Source organism: Varanus komodoensis, unplaced genomic scaffold (genome assembly GCF_004798865.1).
Source record: "Varanus komodoensis strain SLA01 unplaced genomic scaffold, ASM479886v1 scaffold1, whole genome shotgun sequence".
Lineage (NCBI taxonomy): Eukaryota > Metazoa > Chordata > Lepidosauria > Squamata > Varanidae > Varanus > Varanus komodoensis.
Genome location: NW_025335268.1, coordinates 127923002 through 127942521, shown reverse-complemented (window position 1 = coordinate 127942521; position 19520 = coordinate 127923002). Strand labels below are relative to the sequence as shown.

The following is a 19520-nucleotide window of genomic DNA, read 5'->3' as shown; positions in this document are numbered from 1 at the left end:
GAGGTATGTTCCATCATGGGCTATCACAGCACTGGGATGGGGAAAGACCATGCCTGATAATTAACTAACTTTGCCACTCAACATGGGATTGCTTCTCTATCCGTGGCCTGTGGGCACAGTTGACAGCAGTGGAGTTCTCTCACAAGAATTAGAAGATTTAGTGGCTTGGGTATTTTCACCAGCTAGACTTTTAGTGTACTTTTTGTTCTATTTATTTATTTAGGACATTTTTAGGCCATCCATCACTGTCATCTCTGGACAGCTTACAATATAATATAATCTAAATTTCAAACCAAATAAATTAGCTATACCACGACCGAATACATAAAATAGAATAGCTAAAATAAGTTAAATAAATAAATATACAATGAAAATCAATTAGCATTAAAATATTGGTTAAATAAAAAGGACTTGACCTGGTGCCAAAAAGCATATAATGACGGTGCCAGGCGGACCTCTTTAGGGAGCCCATTTCATAGTTGCTAGAATGTATACCGTATCTTTCGCTCTATAAGACACACCTGACCATAAGATGCACCTAGGTTTTAGAGGAGGGATCCATGGAAAGCTTCCTGATAATCACAGGCACATTCCCCATCACTTCCCCATGGGCTTCATTAAAAGACAGGTTGCCATTTGAAAACGCACACCGACCTGTGATTAACAGCTCTCACCTGTGCCGGAGGAGGGGGGTGGAGCAGGGCGCGCTGAGTGCGTGCTGGCTAGATATGGTGCAGCTGGGCTGGCAGTGTGCCGGCGGTGGTCTTTTGGGCGGCACGGCGGCAGGTCTTCCCGGGCAGTGGGGGTGAGCAGTCCGTCTCTCCGTGCGGCTGGTGGGTTAAAGCCTGTGGCTCCTCCTCTGCGGCGGGTCTTCCCAGGTGGTGGGGGTGAGCAGTCCGTCTCTCTGTGTGGCTGGTGGGTTAAAGCCCGCGGCTCCTCCCTCTCCGTGGCAGGTCTTCCCGGGCGGTGGGGGTGAGCAGTCCGTCTGTGTGGCCGGCAGGTTAAAGCCCGTGGCTCCTCCTCCTCCGCACCACTCCCCCTGAGTGGTACAGCTCTCACCTGCGCCGGGGGGGGGTGGAATGCGTGCCGGCCAGGTGGTGCCACGTGGTGCAGGCGGGCCGGCGGCGTCCCGGGTATCGGGCACACACACATTCGCTCTATAAGACGCACAGACATTTCCCCTTACTTTTGAGGGGGAAAAGGTGCGTCTTATAGGGCAAAAAATATGGTAAGTTCTAGCTTATAAATTAGAACAACAGGCAAGTTGTCAAACATATGGTGAGCCATAACTAGGGATGTCAGAATAATCTGTAGCAGATTCAGATGAGTTTGGGTTTCTATAGGCCCACCCTGATGATTGCACAGTAGAAAATTTTTTTGCAAGTTCTGCAGACAAGGTTTTTGTTTTTACATTTGGGACAATTTGCATAGCCCTAATCTGTATGAGTGGAATGGATTTTTTGTACATCCCTTAAACATACCTAATTCTCTCAATGAGTGGATAATGGAACAAACCATGACTGACAAACCACATAACACAAATGGAGTGGATTTCATAAAATCCTTATATCACCAGCCACAACGCAACCTAACTGGTCACAGGTTGCCAGGAGGAATACACTGCATGGGAAAGATCCCTCCAACCCCTGAAAGTAAAACAAGCCAAAGCAGAGATCAGATGAAGTATACTTAGACTTTCACACTTGGAACTATAGAATCATAAAGTTGGAAGGAAGGGACCTAGCAGTCTAACCACCTGCGCAGTTCAGGACTCAAGTCACCCATCCATATTTCAGCCTGGCCCGATTCTGCTTAGCTTCCAAGATTAGGTAAGATCAAGCACTTTAGGCTATATGGAAGCATATTGAATGCAATTATTTTCCTCTATGTATTTATTATTTGTTAACAGTAACAACAATCCTTCTCCTGCTGAACTGGCTGCTGCAGTGATTCCTGGCTGCTGTTCTGGGCATCCATACAGTGTCCAGAGTCAGTGGAAGTCTTTGTGATGCACTGCTGAGAATTTTCTTTGTCAATCCATAATTTGACTGGTAGCTGATTTACATATAGTATGGGATGGACAGGTTAGCACACCTGCAATGCAGTAATGTGTTAGTGCTGTTACCTGTAGTTGATGGAAGGCTTTGCTTCAGCTGAGAAGCTCCTTAAAATCTCTTGGGAGATTCTTCTATCCGTTTTGGCACCTCCCTGACAAACTGTCCCTGCTATGGGAACTCCATCCTCCATCCCATTTCTCATTTCCAAGTGAGAGGAAAAATGTTCCATCTCAATACAAACAGGTTTTGTATGTTCACTGGATTTTCATCACTATAGCACATTTCTAAGCCTCCCCAGTGGTTGTCACCATCCAAGGCAACAGGTGGATTTTGGAGCTGTCAAAATGCTAGTTAGCAATGTTACTACTGTGATGAATTTGTCAATCCCAATTACATCAAAGTGTAGACTGTGACAGGACGACGTCTGTAAATATATTTAAACTTCTTAAGGGTTTCTGAAATGTCATGTTGCAAAGTTCTGTACAACAGAAACAGCAAAACCCCAGTGAGTTTGTGGACACTTGAGGCCAACAGTTCTTCAGAGTCATTTCTAGCTTCTGCTTAAATAAAAACAAAAAGCAACCTCACCCCACCCCAAAAAAGCAGGCCAGCATGTTATGGAAAAGTACAACTTGCAAAGCAAATGAAACAGGTTTCGGTGAAGCAGAAAATCAAGCAAACATGATTTTAAAAGCATGATGGAATTCAGTCTACCTTATTTGTTTCTGCTGTCACTTAGAAAGAGAGCCCTTTTCTCCTCCCACTCTGGATTGGAATTGCTTGAGATACAGAGATGTTAAGAGCAATGATTAGAAAGAGAAACACATGCAGTTTTGTTACTGCAGAGGCTACAGTCGGCAACACTTAACGCATCATCTTCTTTATTGGCTATTGTAAAACCAATACATTAGTAAAAGAAAAAAAAATCCTAGAGGGTCTACCATCAAGCAGGGACTTCTAAGCACTTTACAAGGATGCCTATTTTTACTAAGTGCAACTTTGCCCCCTGCTGTTCAAAACAGTGACGACTTTCTCTATCACACTTTAGAGCTTCTTGGTACAACGCATTTCTTCAGCATGTAAACAAGCTCATGTTTTTGCAAGATGATCATAATTGTTCTTTAGTATACATTATATATGTATAAAATACATATGTTTCAGGAAATTACATATTATGTAACACAATCAGATTCAGGAAGAAGACAACACTAAGACTTGCCCAGTGGAAAAACACCAAAGCACTGCTAGTGAATGCTATCAGTGCAGGGGAAATGTGTCCCCTCGCATTAACAAAGGGCAGTACATAGAATTCAAAGAACTATTTTTTTCAGAAGCAGGAACACTTTTTTTATTTCCAAATTAAGAGTCAGTTATGGCTGAATGTTACAAATAATAAAGCAATGTGTATGCTTTACTTGGTAACAAAAAGTTCCTTATACTGAAAAGCTTAGAACCTGTAATTTGATACAGAAAGAGAATTCAGGGAATGAGGATGGGGCAAAAGCAAATAGAGAAGACTGTGAACTTCCTAGCCCAGACTTACATTTGGTTGTGTAATTTACACATAGGTAAGCCCGTAATTTAGTCCTTCTAGGACATTGCTGACTAGCCTTTAGGTGACAATGCCCTCAAATTTCAGCTACCCACTGTTATAGTATAAGGAAGTACCCCAAAATCTGCAAAGTAGTCCATTGGAGTACTTCTTACCCAAACATATGGGACATAAATGAGGTTAAGTAATGCTCATCTTAGCCTGTTTTGAATGCTGGGAAGTGAAGCAAATGCCTCCTTCCAAAACAAAGGGTCTGAAATCTGTGGATGGAAAGCAGAGTTATGCTAATCATAACTTGGTAGCCCAAAGTATTCTTATGCTGATTGTGCACTGATGTGGAAAAATATCTGAAATGATCTGTACCAGCTAAACCTAAAATCAATTGTTATGCTGATGCTATCTAACCTCCTGGGGAAAACATTCAAACAATGGTCTTTCATAGGGACATGAAGACTTATCAGAAGCAGTTTGTGTCTGGGGTACATAAAGGCCCTAGAAAACACAGAATGTGGGATGGAGGTCGAAGATTATTCTTAGTACAGGGTAAGCCTAAAAGACTGAAATTGAAGGTGAGATTTGAAGAGATTTGATGGTATCATGCGGATGTTCTGGAAAAGGGTAATAATATTGAAGTGTAAAAGGACACTGAGTACACAAGAAGATAGGGAGCATAATAGACTGTTTTGATCATCGAAGGGAGCAAATTCCTGAGTGCAGAAATGCCAGTGATTCCTACAGTTGCTGCTGATTAGAGTGCTAAAACAATGCCAGAGATGTTGCACATAAAAATCAAAGACTGAAGACATGGCTGAGTTTAAAGTAGAAATTACAGCCCAGGTAGATGGAGAGGAGGTGGCTGCCTCAAAGAAAACCACAGCAAAATACAGTTCACAAGAGGAGCAAGCAGCACCGTGTGCGGTGATGAAGGAATTGTATTGATGGCTGGAAGTTTTTATTAATATATTACTAAAATATGCAATGCAGGCATTAATACAAAGATGAGGACTGAAAGCAAAGTTTAAGGGGGAGAAGAGATAGCTATGCCAGATGGATTATAATGATTCATGTTGCAATCACAGTGGAACTGTGCTGTCATAGAATACTACAAGCCACCTGAAATGCAAGTTAAGATATGAAATACAATTTGAGATGGAGCACAGAAGATACTGCACAAAGCAACACAGAAGTGAAGAGCCACATGGAATGAATGATGGGAGTGTGGATTGTGAAGTGATGGGAGAGCCAGTAGTGCCAGAATTGGGAAAAAGAAGTCATTGCAATCTTTGTGGTCTCTCTCGAATACCTGGAATAGACCTCCAGACCAACAATGTCCCGGCTCACTTGTCATTTTTTGGATTTTATCCAAGAATTGTGCAGATGAGTGGATTGCAGGAGCCATTTTCAATTTTAATAAACCACCCAGAGACAGCCTGTTCCTGGGTTGTTTCATGATGTGCAAACCCAGAAATTCTGAGATTATGGATTAAACAACATAATTTTGCAATGAGCATCCCAGTGTTTCTGGGTTCAGGAATAACAAACCAAGGAAAAGGATGTTTCAAGTCTTAATAGCTCATATGGAAATGGCTGCTCCACTCACCTGACAATTTCTGGGTTAAACCCAGGAATTACTGCCCCAAATTCCATTTTAGTGTGGAAACTTGCTGCTACAATTTTCAGTTACTATTGCCCAATTGCATTTCTTTTCTGCAAATAATGAAGTCTACTGGGCTATTAGTCTACAAGTTCTCATGCAGCAGGCTGGTGTTCCATAAGAAGCCTGTTTTAAGTAAGCCAGATTCCACTCTCCCTTCACCTAAAAATCTTGTTTTGAATTATTCCTGTTTTTCTTCAGCTACAGTTCTCATGAAGCCAAGATGATTCTGAACAGTAAAATATCAAGAGTTCCTTGTAATATCAGACTCTGTTGTAGCCAGTTAGAACAGGGGTACACAGTCTGTAGCTAAGGGTACCTAGCCTTCTCAATGCCATTATTTCCTTTTTACTTTCTGCTAGTTCCTAGAGTATCAAGGTTGCTGGGATGCACACACATACATATGTACTTGCACGCCCCCCCAAGTCTTCAGCATATGCAGCCTTCAGCATGGAAAAGGCTGCATACCACAGCTAGATGCTGTCTGCCTACTGAAAAACATGCCAAACCATGGACAGCTCAATGTAGCTGGCAGAAGTTATATTCACACACGGCACCAAGAACCATGAAGTTACCTTTTTTACCTTGTGTCCTGCATTCATATGGTCACGAAGTAGCTACTTATGAGTAGTTCCAAGTGACTTCATGTCCCCTTCAAATGGCAGCATGTATCCCATCAGTACCCTGGCTGAAAACCAACCCCAGTGTGCACTGTTCCTGCCCACCTTTCCTTCATTGGCATGGTCTGAGTTGGCTGCCTTTTGGGTCATTTTTTCCTGATGCTTCGTGGAGCAACTGCATACGTGCTAGAAGTGCACTACAGGAATGCTCCCTGCTGTGTCAACATGCAAGCACACCCACACCTCCCCACTTGCACTTGCGTCCACCCACCCCCGCCCCATGTGCAGACTTGCACTCATTGCCAGAGACTGCCTCCCTGAGCCCAGGCACATTAGCATGGGCACCTGTGTCAGGGATAGAGGTGGTGTTTCCTGGTGGGAAGAGTTTCCCATGGGAGTGCTTGTATGCAAAGGCCTGCGAATTTCTTCAGGCTGGCCAGAAGGAATGTGTTTGTCCTGCAGCTGTGGGGATTATGGACGATGGGGTTTGATAGTTGATAGCCCTTAGGGATGCCAGAAGCAAGATAGGAATGGCAGGGAGCACATAAAAGAGTGCAGAAAATCATGACAAGCAATGTGGAAATGTAGAAAACTTACCTTGGTTCTCTATAATGATTCAGGATAACCAAACTTACCATGCTTCCTGCATTCCTGCCATGGCTTGTTGCTATGCTTGAATATAGCCAGAGAGTCAAACCATAACATGATTAGACTTCCTGATATATTTTAACTGAAAAACAGCGTTGGTTATCAGGAGAAATTGCATTATGGATATTCTCCTGGTTTAATAGCTATTTGTCAATCCTGGTAAAATGTCAATAACAAAAATCAGGTTGATGACTTCTCATCCAATTATTTCTAGGCAGTAGTCCTGACTTTAGTATTCTGCATAGCAATTTTCTTAATTAAGTTCTTAATAAGCTGCATATGCAGAAATGAAGAAAAGGCAACTATGGGATTTCCATAATATGCAGGCCACATACTGTAGCTTCTCAGTGATCTGGGAGGTGACTTTGCACAGAGAAGATATAAGCAAAGTTCAACTGGATACAGTGCAAAAATCTAACAAAAATCAAAACCCACAGCTATGAAGGAACACTACGTTCACAAAACTGAACAAGATCAAGACTTCCAAATTAAAAAAAAAACTTTTTCAAACTGCCTCAGAAAAAAACAAAGTATTAGTTAAGAACTTCAGTCAAAATTTCCATGCCCATCTATTGTTTCAGTTGTTTGGGATTTTACTATGTTTTACTAGTTTGCAATTTATATTTCTTTTTTGTTGCTAACTACTTTGATTGGTGTTTCCATAAAAGCATACACAAATGTATTGATGTATGAACTTTCTCCTGATGTATTCAATCATCTAGCCATCAAGAGAATATCAGTGGGAAAGATGTGCATTACTAATTCTTGACCACTATACATTTTGGAAGTTTGCAACCTCTCTAATAGGGTTAAACAGATCTTCAACTTCAAAGGTACCATGTTTCTTTCTGTGTATTACACCAACTAGGATCTGCTCCCTCCAGGAGCTGCTAAGTCCCTTGGCTAGTATTTGTTACTTTAAAATATTTAAATCTTCTAGTGCAACATTTTACTGTTAGTACAGACTGGACTGCATGTTATTACTGAACTGAAGATTTCAGTATAGAAGGCTTTAATAAGACAGTTTTACTAATATTTTTTATTTAGAAAGAACTAGAGCTCCACACCAATATAAAAAAGTTATTGAAAAGTTCATAAGCATAACTTGCTTCATTCTTCTCTCACTTCTCAGACACCAGGGTAGAACTTGGGAAGAGACAACATTAAGTACCACATACTTTCTTCTGCAGTTTAAAGATAAAAATAATAATCAGAGTACACTGGATAACAATTTCTAGTTAGAAACACTTTGTAGAAGAGTAATATTGTCCCCTTTTAACATGATTCGACCTGTAATGGAAAATAACACTTATTAGAGCTATGTGAATAAAATACATTTCCTATTTATTCAATTTCCAGTTAAATGTACAATCTGCATTATCATGCTGTCTTCTGTACTGAACATGTACCATCAATATTATGCAAGTTGGCAAAATATGTAACATTTATATTAAACTATCCGATTCTCCCTTGTCCTACTTTACATCCTCATGGCCCAATTAAGTATTAATTTGTCCTTTTAAATGATCTCAGTAATACTCCAGGATAGGATGCATTATAAAACAAATGACAAAAGAGAAGGATGGGTGGTGGCCGCTATAAACAAAATTATACTCACCCAGCTGTTTCCTTGATTTTGTCTTGGAATGAATCTCCTCTGCATCATCCAGAACCAGGTTCATATATTCATCAAACCCCTATGAGCCAAAACAAAAGTTAGCAAATTCCCATATAACAAGAGCGGGAAGAAATCCAGCAGTGGATGTAGTCAAATTGTCAAACCTCATCACACACAGTTTTTTGTTTCAACTACTCTTATTTTATCTATTTATTTTTACCTTTCAATTATTCAAGATTTCCATAGTGGCTTCCAAAAATTACAGTGTCATAAGTCAGTTAAAGGTGCAGTGAAATAAAGTTTTGGTCTGGTGACTAAAAGTTGGTAGCAGATGAATCACCATGGAAACTGAGGTTCATTTGGAACAAGATCATCTACAACCATGTTCCATCCTCAGTAGGTACCCACCAACTTCTAAAGGTGAGGGGACCCAGAGAAGGACCTACAATGAATCAACATTCATGTGAAAGTAAGTTGTCCTTTATGAAATGAAAATAACCCTAGGCAGGTCTTTGCCTGCATGAACAATGGTAGAAAACAGGGAGAGATGTGGATGGAGACGTAAGCCCCATTCTCAATTCCCCTCACAAGCCTGGCAATCAGTTGATAACATAGGATTCACAATAAGCATATTTAATTGATTTTGCTTAAAACCCTTTATAAGCTTGTGTGCTCAACAAGCAAATGTCTAACCAGCAGCTGGGTATGTAGGGACTCTGGAGTGTATCCCATATGTGCATCTACTTCCTTTGGCATGTGTCCCACTTTTTTCCTACAAGTGAGCAGAGCATAGGGCTGAACGACAATGACTTCCAAGTGTTGGGCTTCAAACAATAAGACCATCACCTTCTGTGTGATCATTTGAGTCAATGTAGCCCTGCCCTTTAATTTTAATTCACAAGTTTCCAAATGAGAATAGTTAAAACCACTGTAATACACAAGATCAGTAACACAACAGAAAAGGTTATAAAAAAGTAATGAAATTTGTTCTTGATACATGCTGCCAAGTCATCTCTGACCTAAGGAGACACCATGAATGAAAGCCTTCCAAAACATTTGATCCATGACAACCCCGCTCACGTCTTGCAAAGTCAAGGTTGTGGCTTCCTTTATGGAATCAATCCATCTCACATATGGTCTTCCTTTTCTTAATCCTGTGAGGCAGGTTGGCCTGAAAGTTTGGGACTGGCCCAAAGTCACCCAGTTGGCTCCATGGCTAAGCAGGACTAAAACCCAGATCACCTGAGTCCCAGTACTGCACTTTTAATCATTACACCAAATTGGCTCTTATGTTTATGGTACATTATCCAGGGAACTTTACAGGCTGGCATATAAGTGTCAAAAATAGAGATACAGACCACCAATCTGTCTAGATCAGTACTGACTAGTGTTCAGTTCTCTGGCTCAGAAGGAAGCTTGGGTTCATCTTACTTACCACAGCCTGGCTCCCCTCTTGCCATGGTGAGTTGAGTAAGCAAGATTATAAAATCCTGTGCACCAGGCAAAAACATGCTTATTTAATGTACTTGCTTCATCTTTGTTAGAAGTGAAGATACAAAATTCACTTGCAGGTTACTTGCATGATTTTTTTTTAGGAAAAGAAGCGTTTAGGAAAAGTGAAAGTAAGTATGTTTGTTGGTGAGTGAGAGATTGCAATACTCACAATAATACAGCCTTCTATTCGCATGTTCACCTGTTCATACAGCCACACTTGAATCCTGGACCTCTGCAAAGTAAACAGAGAAGAAGCTTCCTGAATAGGTGTTCCAATCAGGCAAATTAATTTGCATGGGGCCAATGTCCTGGTTCTTTGGTAAGGCAGAGCTAGAGATGCAAATCATTAGAAAACCATCTATACCATTAGAAAAGAATAATTTGTGTATACTAGACACAGACATAATACTCCAAAAGTCTGCAATGTTGTTATGAAGTTTAGCTCAGTATATATATACTGCTGGCCCTATAAGACTGTCACACCAAATAACAATTTTGTTTACTGTAACAGTTACTATTTTCAATGTTTGTTTCCTCAGATAGCAAAAACTGATACACATGTGCCTAGGAAGTATAGTGTGTAACACTTTCCATCTCTCTCTTTCTGGCATTCAAACTATTTTCATAGGTACATACCAAAGGTATTAATATTTGAGAATATAATCTTATGTGCTTAACTGGGAGTAAGCTGTATTAAACAGAGTGGCTCTTACTTATTACTAAGCATGCATAGGATTGCTCTGTAAATCTCAAATATGTCAAATGTTGTACATGATGCAATATATGGGTTTGCTAAGGAAATATTATCTATATTTTGATTTCCTCACAAATCCTGTTTTGCTATGGCTCAGGATTTCTAGGAAGGGCATTGAGCAGCATGCAGCTCCCCATTTCTTGATGAATTGCAGAAAAGTGAGGAGAGGATTCATTTTATGCCACATTATACTTTGGAAAGGCTCCTGCCTGTTTCAATGCATGGAGAGACTTATAACTTTTCTTCTGAGCACAGACTTTATGTCTAAACACCAATACCCCGAATTATGCCCAAAAGACTCAATTTGACAACCAGGATGATAATCACGTCAGAAGTGAGTTGTTCATGATAAAAAAATCAAAATTACTTTCTACTTTCTGCATGCTGAAAAGTAAAGGTCAAGCTCAGAATCCTTTTCGAGAGCTATAATAAATGACAAAGTAGACGTAGCAATATGTATATTTCAAATACATTAAAATTATTAGAACATCTATTCAAGGAGGCATGCAAAACTACTGACCTTCTTAGGTGGCAACACCAAGATTTTGGAACTCCCTGCTAATACCCCTCCATGATGGCTTTTCACCACTTTTTATTTTAATAGGTCTTTTGATTGTTGAGCTGTTAAAGAGTTTTTTCCTGTCTCATAATAGTACTGTTTTTAGGCTTCTGGGGAAATGCATTATGTTTTGTTCTAGTGCCATCACCATTTTTATTGTTTTTAGCCATAAGTAAACACATAGCCACATAAAATTTGTGTTTGTTTAAAAACAACCAACCAAAAAGAAAGATGAAATACAGCTTCTTGAGCCATTTTCCATTAAAATTTAGCTTCAGACAGATGTGACATAAAGAGTTCCCTTCCTCTGAACAAAACAAGATGTACAGAAATAACATGTTGGTCAAATACATACATTAAAGAAGGAAAAAAAGTTTTTACTTACATTCTGAAGGTATCTGAAGATGAGGTTCTAGAACAAGTGACTTAAGGAAAAACAAATTACAAAAAGAAGCACCTAGCAAGTATATTACGACTAATATTAGAACAACCTCCTCCCAACACTATCTAAAGCAAACAGTTTAGGAGTCACAAATTGGTATGCCTTCAGCAGCTACTAAAAACAGCTACCACATCCATCACCAAACCCAATCCTACAGAAACCAATAGAGTATTACTGCTACCTACATCTTCTGCAGTATGTGGTAAGTACATTCCATGCTGGCTGAGGTTCCCCATCTACTTAATGCTGGAACCAAGAGCTGAAATAACTATTTCCCCAATCTAATAAGCCACATCTATCCCCACGTGTTATTGCTTGTTACATTTATGCCCCATCTTTCTCCAAGCACTTCTCTCAACCACTCTAATTTAGTCCCCAAAAATCTCTAATATACCTATGTCAATTAGGGTGAAGGTGTGCCATCTATAGTAGGAAAGTGAACTTGAAGCACAGTCCAACTAAGCACTATGCTACATAAATGAATTTCAACTTCTAGTTATTGTAACAACGCTTTCTCATAGATCTCATCCATTTTATCCATTAAAGGGACAACGCTATAGAAGTTTAGACAAGAAAAAGCATTACTAACTGGCGCATGCTTGGGATTGCAGACCTTTATTTCCTCTTAACACGCGCGGGACTAATGCCCTAATACAAGTTATACAGGCTGCTCCAGAAAAGAAATTCTGTCGGGCATCACGCAGGGATTAAAAACGAAATTAAAACATGATAAAAGCCAGAAGCCACTTTGAAGGACAAAGGGAGACCGTAGGTCAGGAAACCTCAATTTAAATCGGAGGGGTGGCCGTCTCCTCAAGCTCCCGTCGTCCTAACTCTTAACAGCACAATCCTACGCAGTCCCCAGGAAAAGCTACGAGCTACAGGGCTTATTCTCCGTTTAAATGTGTGCAGGAATACGTGTTCGCGTCGCCTCCCGCCACTCTTCCATCTGCCTCCATCGCTACAACCCCGGCCTCCCCACCCGCCGCGCGCGTTGTCCATCAGGCCCTTCCCTCAGTTTCCGCAGGCCCCGCCAGGCTTGCTTCCCGCGACCCAGCGGAAGGATACGATGGGCTGGACCATCACCTTCTGAACCTTTTGGCCCTGTCCGCGATACGCCATGGCCGAAACCTGGATCGGGGACCGCACAGAAAGTCGTTTCGACACTCAACGACGACCAACAGCGAGCAGCCCGCTTCAACTTCTTTCTTTCGCACGCACGCGCGCGAATCACGCTCCGCCGACGTAGCTGGAGAACTTCCGCCACGCAGCGGAAATTGCGTATGGTATGCCGTTTCTATCATAATGACAGCCGGAGGATCACGTGATTCGAAGGTTCGTTCTCTTTTCTCTTTTTCTCCCACCTTCCCGTTTCTGCCATGATACTTGCGGGCAGGACTGGTAGATCTCGCGTTCAGGCGCCATCTTGGGGGAGGGCAGTGGAGCAGTTGACGCCAACGGCTTGAGTCCTGCCTCCTGTCCAGGGAGAATAGAGGAAGGCTCGGTGGCTCGAGGACAGACGACTCGTTGGCAGCGGCTCCTTTTCGGGGCTCGGTAAAGTCCCTGCGCGCGGGTGACAAGGGTCCGGGTTCCCTCCACCCTCTCCCAGCTGCATACATATGCATAGGGGCTATCTTGTGTATAATTTGGTGTGTTTTCCCTCGACGGGGGCAGCTTCCCGTAGGCCCGTGGCCTGGTAATCGGCCATAAAATATTTACTTTTGAGGCCTGTCATCTTCCTGCCTCCCTCGGGGCCTGCTCTTATTTACGCTTTCGCTGTGCTGTTTTGCTTTGTTAAGCGCGTATTCCTAGCCCTTCTACGAGGTTGTTTACCTCGTCTTCGTTTTTATTTATTTATTTATTTATAATCTGCCGCACCAATTCGGCTCTTTCCCCACCATCACCTCGAAAGAAGTCTCTTCTGCTTCATTTTGCTTTTTATAATCGTGGAATCCATATTACCACTTTCTTTTTGATTTTTCTGTGATCTCAGAGCCCCTGTTGCTATTCTTTCTAAAATTCGTCTAAAGAATCCGTTGTTTCTCTCGACTTTCTTGTGAAAATCTAGTAAAGGGAAGGATTAGTTGGAAGGATAAAAGTTGTTCAAATTTATCAGCCAAAGATGGTAAAAGTAGGGCAAAGTAAAAGTCCCAGGCTGCCTATTTCTTGAAACATTCTTCCCTCAACCTGCAAATTTTCATTTGAGTATTTAAAAGCTCAGCTTATTCCTTCGATTTGATACTACTCTCTGACGTCTCATTCAGTTGAATCCCAAAAGTATCAAAAATTAGGAGCTTGAGTAATTCTGGTTTTTTCTGTAGTTGGCATAGGGTATTGCACTATGGGAAGCCATCTAAAAGACAGTATTAAAATAAGGTTTTTCAGGCAAACATATAAATACATTGGCTATCACTGCATTTACTTGGTGACATTGATACTAATTTCTAAAACAGTTTATTAACATGGTACATGCTGTACTTGAAAGATTGAACTATGCACCTAGTGTGTGAGTTAACCTAAGATAACTAATTTTGAATCCAATAATAAAATGTCATGGAAAACAGAACTGTTGCTTTCTGATCATATTAAGTTTCATGGAGATTGCTACTTTAGTGAAGACAGAATATGGGAATATGGAGTATCTCTAGTACCCAAATGACCTAGGCAACAATTTTATTGATAAATTAGATGATGGGTCTTCCAACTGAGGAGCCTTTGCTTCTAAAATATGTTGTGGTATAATGGAGGAAAGAGAAAGGTTTGTTATAAATTTTATATAAGAGTGAATCTATGCATAATGGCCTTTATAATACATATATTAAATCCTTTGCACATTTGGTACAGAATGAAAATGAACACCTGCTAATTTAGTGTCTCTTTCTGTATTCATCCTGATGTGCAAATATGAAGTACTTTACTTTTAAGTGACAAAGGAGCTGTTGCTCGATTCCAATGCCCAGTCTGCCAGAGAAGGCAGTTTGCTAAAAATGTTGGGAGTGGGGGATTAGGACTAAGAGTGGCCTATTGCTCTGAAGCAAGGCATTTTACAAGTTGTGTCAGGAGATTTTAGAACTTCATCCATTGTCTACATTTATTCCAGGTTAATTTTTAAATATGCTTATATTTAAAATAAAGGGTTGGCTGTGGCAAGACAGACACTATTGTTGGATCATCGATTCTTCAGCAGTTTGCCCAAGCAGAACGGGCTTTTGGGCTGTCCCAAAAGACAATTTGAGTGGCCTTTTTGATGATAACTGTGACCTTTCACCCATCTTCTTGGAAGTAGAATACATTAGCAGTTTGGAATGTATTCCCAATATGTCTCTTCCAGATGGTAGCTATATTAGTATGGTTCAACAAAACAACAGGTTCTTATGGCATTTTAAAGACCAGTCAATATTTTATTTCAAAAGCTTTTGACGGCCAGAACCAGTTCATCCGATATTCATATTAGCAGAGATGGTATGGTAGAGTCAACGGACTAACATTCTGGCAGTACTAGGAGGAAAAATGATGTGATGTGAAAGGATTCTACTGAGGAAGATAATTTTATAAGATTTGCCAATGATGTTTATCTTACTACTGCAGCTTTTTATTTGTCTGGAGAAAACACAGCTTACTTACAGAAGGTAACAAAATTGACCATCACATCCATATGCCAGAAATTGGGGAAAGACATAGCACTGCCTGGAACTTTTTCTACACTGAAGCCTAATATGCCTTTTGACCTGAAACATCAGGTTTTTTAAAAGATAGGATCCCTAAAGGGTAGGTGAAGGATATGTTTTTGTTTCTGGACTGTTAATGGTCCACATATCTGTTTTTCTGTTGTCTGCATAATCCTTTTCACTGAATTCTGGCCAACCTAACTGAATGTAGCAGTGAGATGAATGGAGCAGAAGTTGATGTTTTTTCAAATTTTTATGCAAATATCACCAGAGTAGTGTTTCCCGTATCATTTTTCAAGACAATGGCACCGTTTATTTTGTACAGTGCTGGGAAAGAAAAGATTTTCTTGACTTTAGAGAAATCTGTAAAGAAACAAATTCATTTAGATTTTCAAATGCAATTTACCCATGATTTGCTGATAGTTTTATGTTCCGCTCTGCATTTTTTAAGAACAGCACCTCCCCTTTTCAGCTTATATAGTGCTGGAAAAGTTTTAGAAAGTACACATTACTATGAATATTGCAAAATATTGTACAGCAATTGTACTTTATAAGACTTCACAACAGTTGGAATGTGACTTTTCCTAGTTTCTCCTCTCCCCTTCTTTCTTTCTAAGGGCAGACTTGAAGACATTTATTCAGTAAGAGGCTCTAGTCTTGTTCATGCACTGTTCTTATGTATTGTTTATAAGTATTTCATGTATTCATCCAGGACAAATCCTGAACACAAAATGATTAAGAGTATGTCAGTAGATGCTAGAGCAATTAGTCACTATTTCAGCCAGTCAGTTAAAATCTATCAAATAGTTGAAGAGTAAAGCTTCTTAACCATCTTTCACAACTGTACTTAAAAGAAGCCATAGCTTCTCTGTGGAAACTCCTTTAAATTTTGTAGTGCTGCTAAAAGGCAATACAGAAATGGCTAGGGCTTATGATGGCTTATGTGTATGAGACATCCCTGAGCTGTTTGAAAAGGTTGCAGACTCAAGTGCTGCTCTTGGACCATCATTCTGATCTTACAAAAAATGAAGAAGAGCTTTCAAATCAAAGGTGCCATTGTAGCTTTAGCTCACTGGATGGTGTGTTTTTCAAGACTGAAACTGATTCTTGGATGAGGCCTGTGCTTGGCCTCCTACTCCTAGATTCCTGCTTTGGAGAATAAGATATACTATCCTCACTGTGCAATCCAATGCATGAAGTAGGCCTTGTCAAGTCAAATGGCTCTTACTCCTAAATATGTGTGTGGCATTGCAGCTTCAAAGTACAATCATGGAAGTTACAGATGCATTATTGGGGAGGCAGCATCTGGACATCTTTGGACTATGGTTGTCAAAACTTACACCACTAATCATAAGCGTATTCTGGGGATTTTAATACCTACCAAATGCTGTTGATGCCACCAGCTACTGCTATAGACCATTTCAAAGGGCAGTTTTTAGGCAAGTGCAATTAACAGAAATCTATATTTTGGTGGAAGAAGCTGAGCAATTGGTTGGCATTGGCCCAAGCAGGCATAAATTATCTCAGTTGCTTGATCTTCAGTGTCAATATCACAAGAGTTTTGGACTCTGAACACAAGTTTGCTTAAGGTTTAGACTATTGAGCAGATTTCTTAAGATAAAGAGAACTATTTTGTATATAATCTTCATTCACTCCTTTCACTTTGATGTGCATCAGGCTTCTCACTGCCATGAAATTGTGAGCTAGATTTATTTCTGTTATTCAGGACAGTTGGATGTTGCTTTCTATTTTTATCATTAGAACCAGCTGGTTTATGGACTTCAGAACATCTTACCGCATCCTCAGTGAGTCAGGCATGTGTTTGCTAGTTGAAGTGTCCATTGGACAGTATGAACAGATTTTCTGCTTAAATTATTCGGTTTATATTTCTGGAAGTAGTTAGCCAATAATCAGTTGACTCTGCAAGCTTTTGTACCATCTCAATACATCTTAAGCTTCATCAGGATTGGCAATACTATCTTGAGAAACTAATTGGCTTTGAAATACTATTCCAACTATCAGACTACACCAGAGTTACTCCCATTATTTTTACAGAAAAAGGTGGACAAATCATTCATTTCATTTTCTTGATTTAAACAGCTGAGATTTTTCACCTGATAATGTTATCGGTTAGAAGTGCTGTATGTATTTAAATCATGGCAGATAACCAAAATGCTTTTTAACAAGTGTTGAACTGGAATTTATAGCTGAATAAACCAAACATGCTGTGTCATATAATAGATACAGTATGTGTACAGAAATTACACCTTATATGGAAGAGATAAATACATTTTTATGTATTTGCAAAATGGAAATATGTTAAGTTCATTTGCTTCTGATTTGCGGGTGTGTTTTGACCATTTTTCCAGTTGGGAGAAATATGATATGAAACAGTGTAGCTAAAAGGTTTTCAGTTGATTCATTACCCACAATTTCCCCCCAGATTTATTTGTGGAGTAATATTGAATTGTGGCAAATAGTGGTAATATGAATTCGACACACATAATTCCTTAATGTAGTTTACACCTTTTGAAACCCCATTATTAATTAATGTAAGCAAATCAAGCTTAAGTCTCAGAAAAGGAGGGGGGGCGGAAATACAAGCAAGTAACCAAAATGTGTTGCTGTAGATGGTAGATTTCTGATCCTGATTCAACATGAATTTAAAAACAAAAACAGATCCTTTTCTCTGTTCATTAGAGTTGGAGAAATAACATGCCAAAATTATTTAAAATATGCAAGTCATTTTGTAAGTAAAAGGTTCCAGACCTGTGTTCTTCAAGTGCAAGAAACTGCATGCTTTCAAAATAAATTTTAAAGAGAAATCAGTGTCTTGCAGTAAAGACATTTTTATTTTGATCACATCATGGTGGGGATACATCACTTGAAAGGCTGTTGGACTTGCTGCATCCTTTCAACCTTATCACTGAAAAGTTGTGCCTTATGATAAATCTTTGCAGGGATGTTTGGGGTGACAGAACAAAAGCAGGCACTGAAGAAAAGAAATGGAATATCTTGAAAGCAAAATTAAATGATTAAATTTCCTTGATTTTATGCATCCGCACCTGTTTATTTTCAAGAGCTATAACGCAGTTGTTTTTTGCATAAAATTCACTGCAATCCAATTTGTCTAAAATTAGTTCTTAAAACTTACAGCTACATACATCATGTGTGTACCCTGTGTCTAAGAGTATGTGCATTGTAACTGTTGGCGCTTATACATGTATGGTAAACAATTGGCTAAAATATAGATTTGTATGAAAAATTAACCACTCTGACTTCCCATATTGAACTCTTTTCAGTTGCAACATAGCCTTTTACTGCTGTACTTGTATATATATTGATGCATGTATAAACACATATGTAAGGCAGCATATATATGTGTATATACATATTTAAGTTTATACATACAAGTTTTTTTTACTATACATTTAATAAAGATCGGGGAAGATTTTTCCTTTTTTCCAATAGGTGAAGAAATCTTGAAGACCAGAAATTGAAACAGTGTGTTTTAATTAAAAAAAAAAAAAAAAAAAAAAAGTTAAATTTACCGGCTGTAGAAGATGTCCAGCTTCTTCTTTGCAGCCACTTTGAAACGCAAGTTCATCTTTAAATGAACTGTTTATTTTGAAGAGGCAATTAAACTTCACTGTCTTCAGCCTTCCTGACCATTCAGATGGACTTGCTTTCTCCAATAGTTGTAATTCACCCTCTGTTTGAATTTTGAATGAGGATGACATGTGTTTCCTTGGCAATGTGAGGAAGAAAAGTTTCTATCCCATTGTTATCAATTCACGGATTGAGTGTTGATTCGACCTACAGGAGAAAAATAGCTGGAAGTCTTTGAAGATAGTTATTTGCTGAACTTATCAAGGTATATCAGTGAAAAGTGTATTCATTTGTGAAGGTTGGGGAAGTGCACTTTAGAATTTAGCTGTGCTTCAGCAGTTTCTATGTAAATCACTGTTAAACCACTAGTTAGTGGTAGTTTTCACTAGAAGCTGAAGTTTTTCCAATAGCATGTTTGAATGTTTCTCTGATCATTTAGCTCTGCACACGTCCCAATCACAGATGTGCCTTATATGTCTGTGTGAAGTATTGGTATTGCAATTGTGGTATGATAGAAATCAGACAGAATCCTTTTGTAATGATATTTCTGTAATTTTTCTGTAATTTAGGTTTCCTATTCATTGCCAAATATGAAATTTCATTTTTAAGTTTATTGCAGGATTAGGGCCTTAATGCTGATATAACTCTGTAAACCAGGGATGGGCAACTTTGTCAGAGTCTGGGGCCATTTTCTACCCCTTCCCAAGCAGTGAGTGGCTAGCCAAAGATGTTTTGGCAATAAACCATCATAAAAACTTAAGCCTCCATAGCAGTTTGCCACCAACATTTTAGGCAAAAAGCCTTTTTATTTTTTGCTAGAGGCTGGTGCAGGTCTACTTAAGAAC

General features: G+C 39.5%; 2 protein-coding genes across 7 annotated transcripts in view; one reads left to right on the top strand and one right to left on the bottom strand.

Moving 5' to 3' along the window:
* Positions 1-7555: 7555 nt before the first annotated feature.
* Positions 7556-12629, bottom strand: SNRPE (small nuclear ribonucleoprotein polypeptide E). Its single transcript, XM_044445422.1, has 5 exons — positions 12467-12629; positions 11342-11368; positions 9813-9875; positions 8150-8228; positions 7556-7821 (listed from the first exon to the last, which is right to left on the bottom strand). Exons 1-5 carry the CDS (start codon positions 12518-12520, stop codon positions 7766-7768), a joined length of 279 nt encoding a protein of 92 aa, XP_044301357.1. The 5' UTR covers positions 12521-12629; the 3' UTR covers positions 7556-7765.
* Positions 12630-12761: 132 nt separating this feature from the next.
* The window catches only part of ZC3H11A (zinc finger CCCH-type containing 11A), a 33128-nt gene continuing 26369 nt past the window's right edge, over positions 12762-19520 (top strand). For 2 of the 6 annotated variants that reach the window (XM_044445410.1, XM_044445400.1), the window contains exon 1: positions 12762-18940. The gene's annotated coding sequence lies outside the window, so the exon portion shown is untranslated. The remainder of the gene's footprint in view (positions 18941-19520) is intronic. The other 4 variants (XM_044445384.1, XM_044445375.1, XM_044445392.1 and 1 more) reach the window with 4 other exon arrangements.

Bases quoted from the DNA above. Each gene is read 5' to 3' on its own strand.
- SNRPE (XM_044445422.1), bottom strand. From the start codon at position 12,520: ATGGCGTATCGCGGACAGGGCCAAAAGGTTCAGAAGGTGATGGTCCAG. The intron at 9,876-11,341 runs GTAAGTAAAAAC...TTTACTTTGCAG, and splicing joins TCTTCAGATACCTTCAGAAT to AGGTCCAGGATTCAAGTGTG. The intron at 7,822-8,149 runs GTGAGTATAATT...TTTCCATTACAG, and splicing joins AAAATCAAGGAAACAGCTGG to GTCGAATCATGTTAAAAGGG.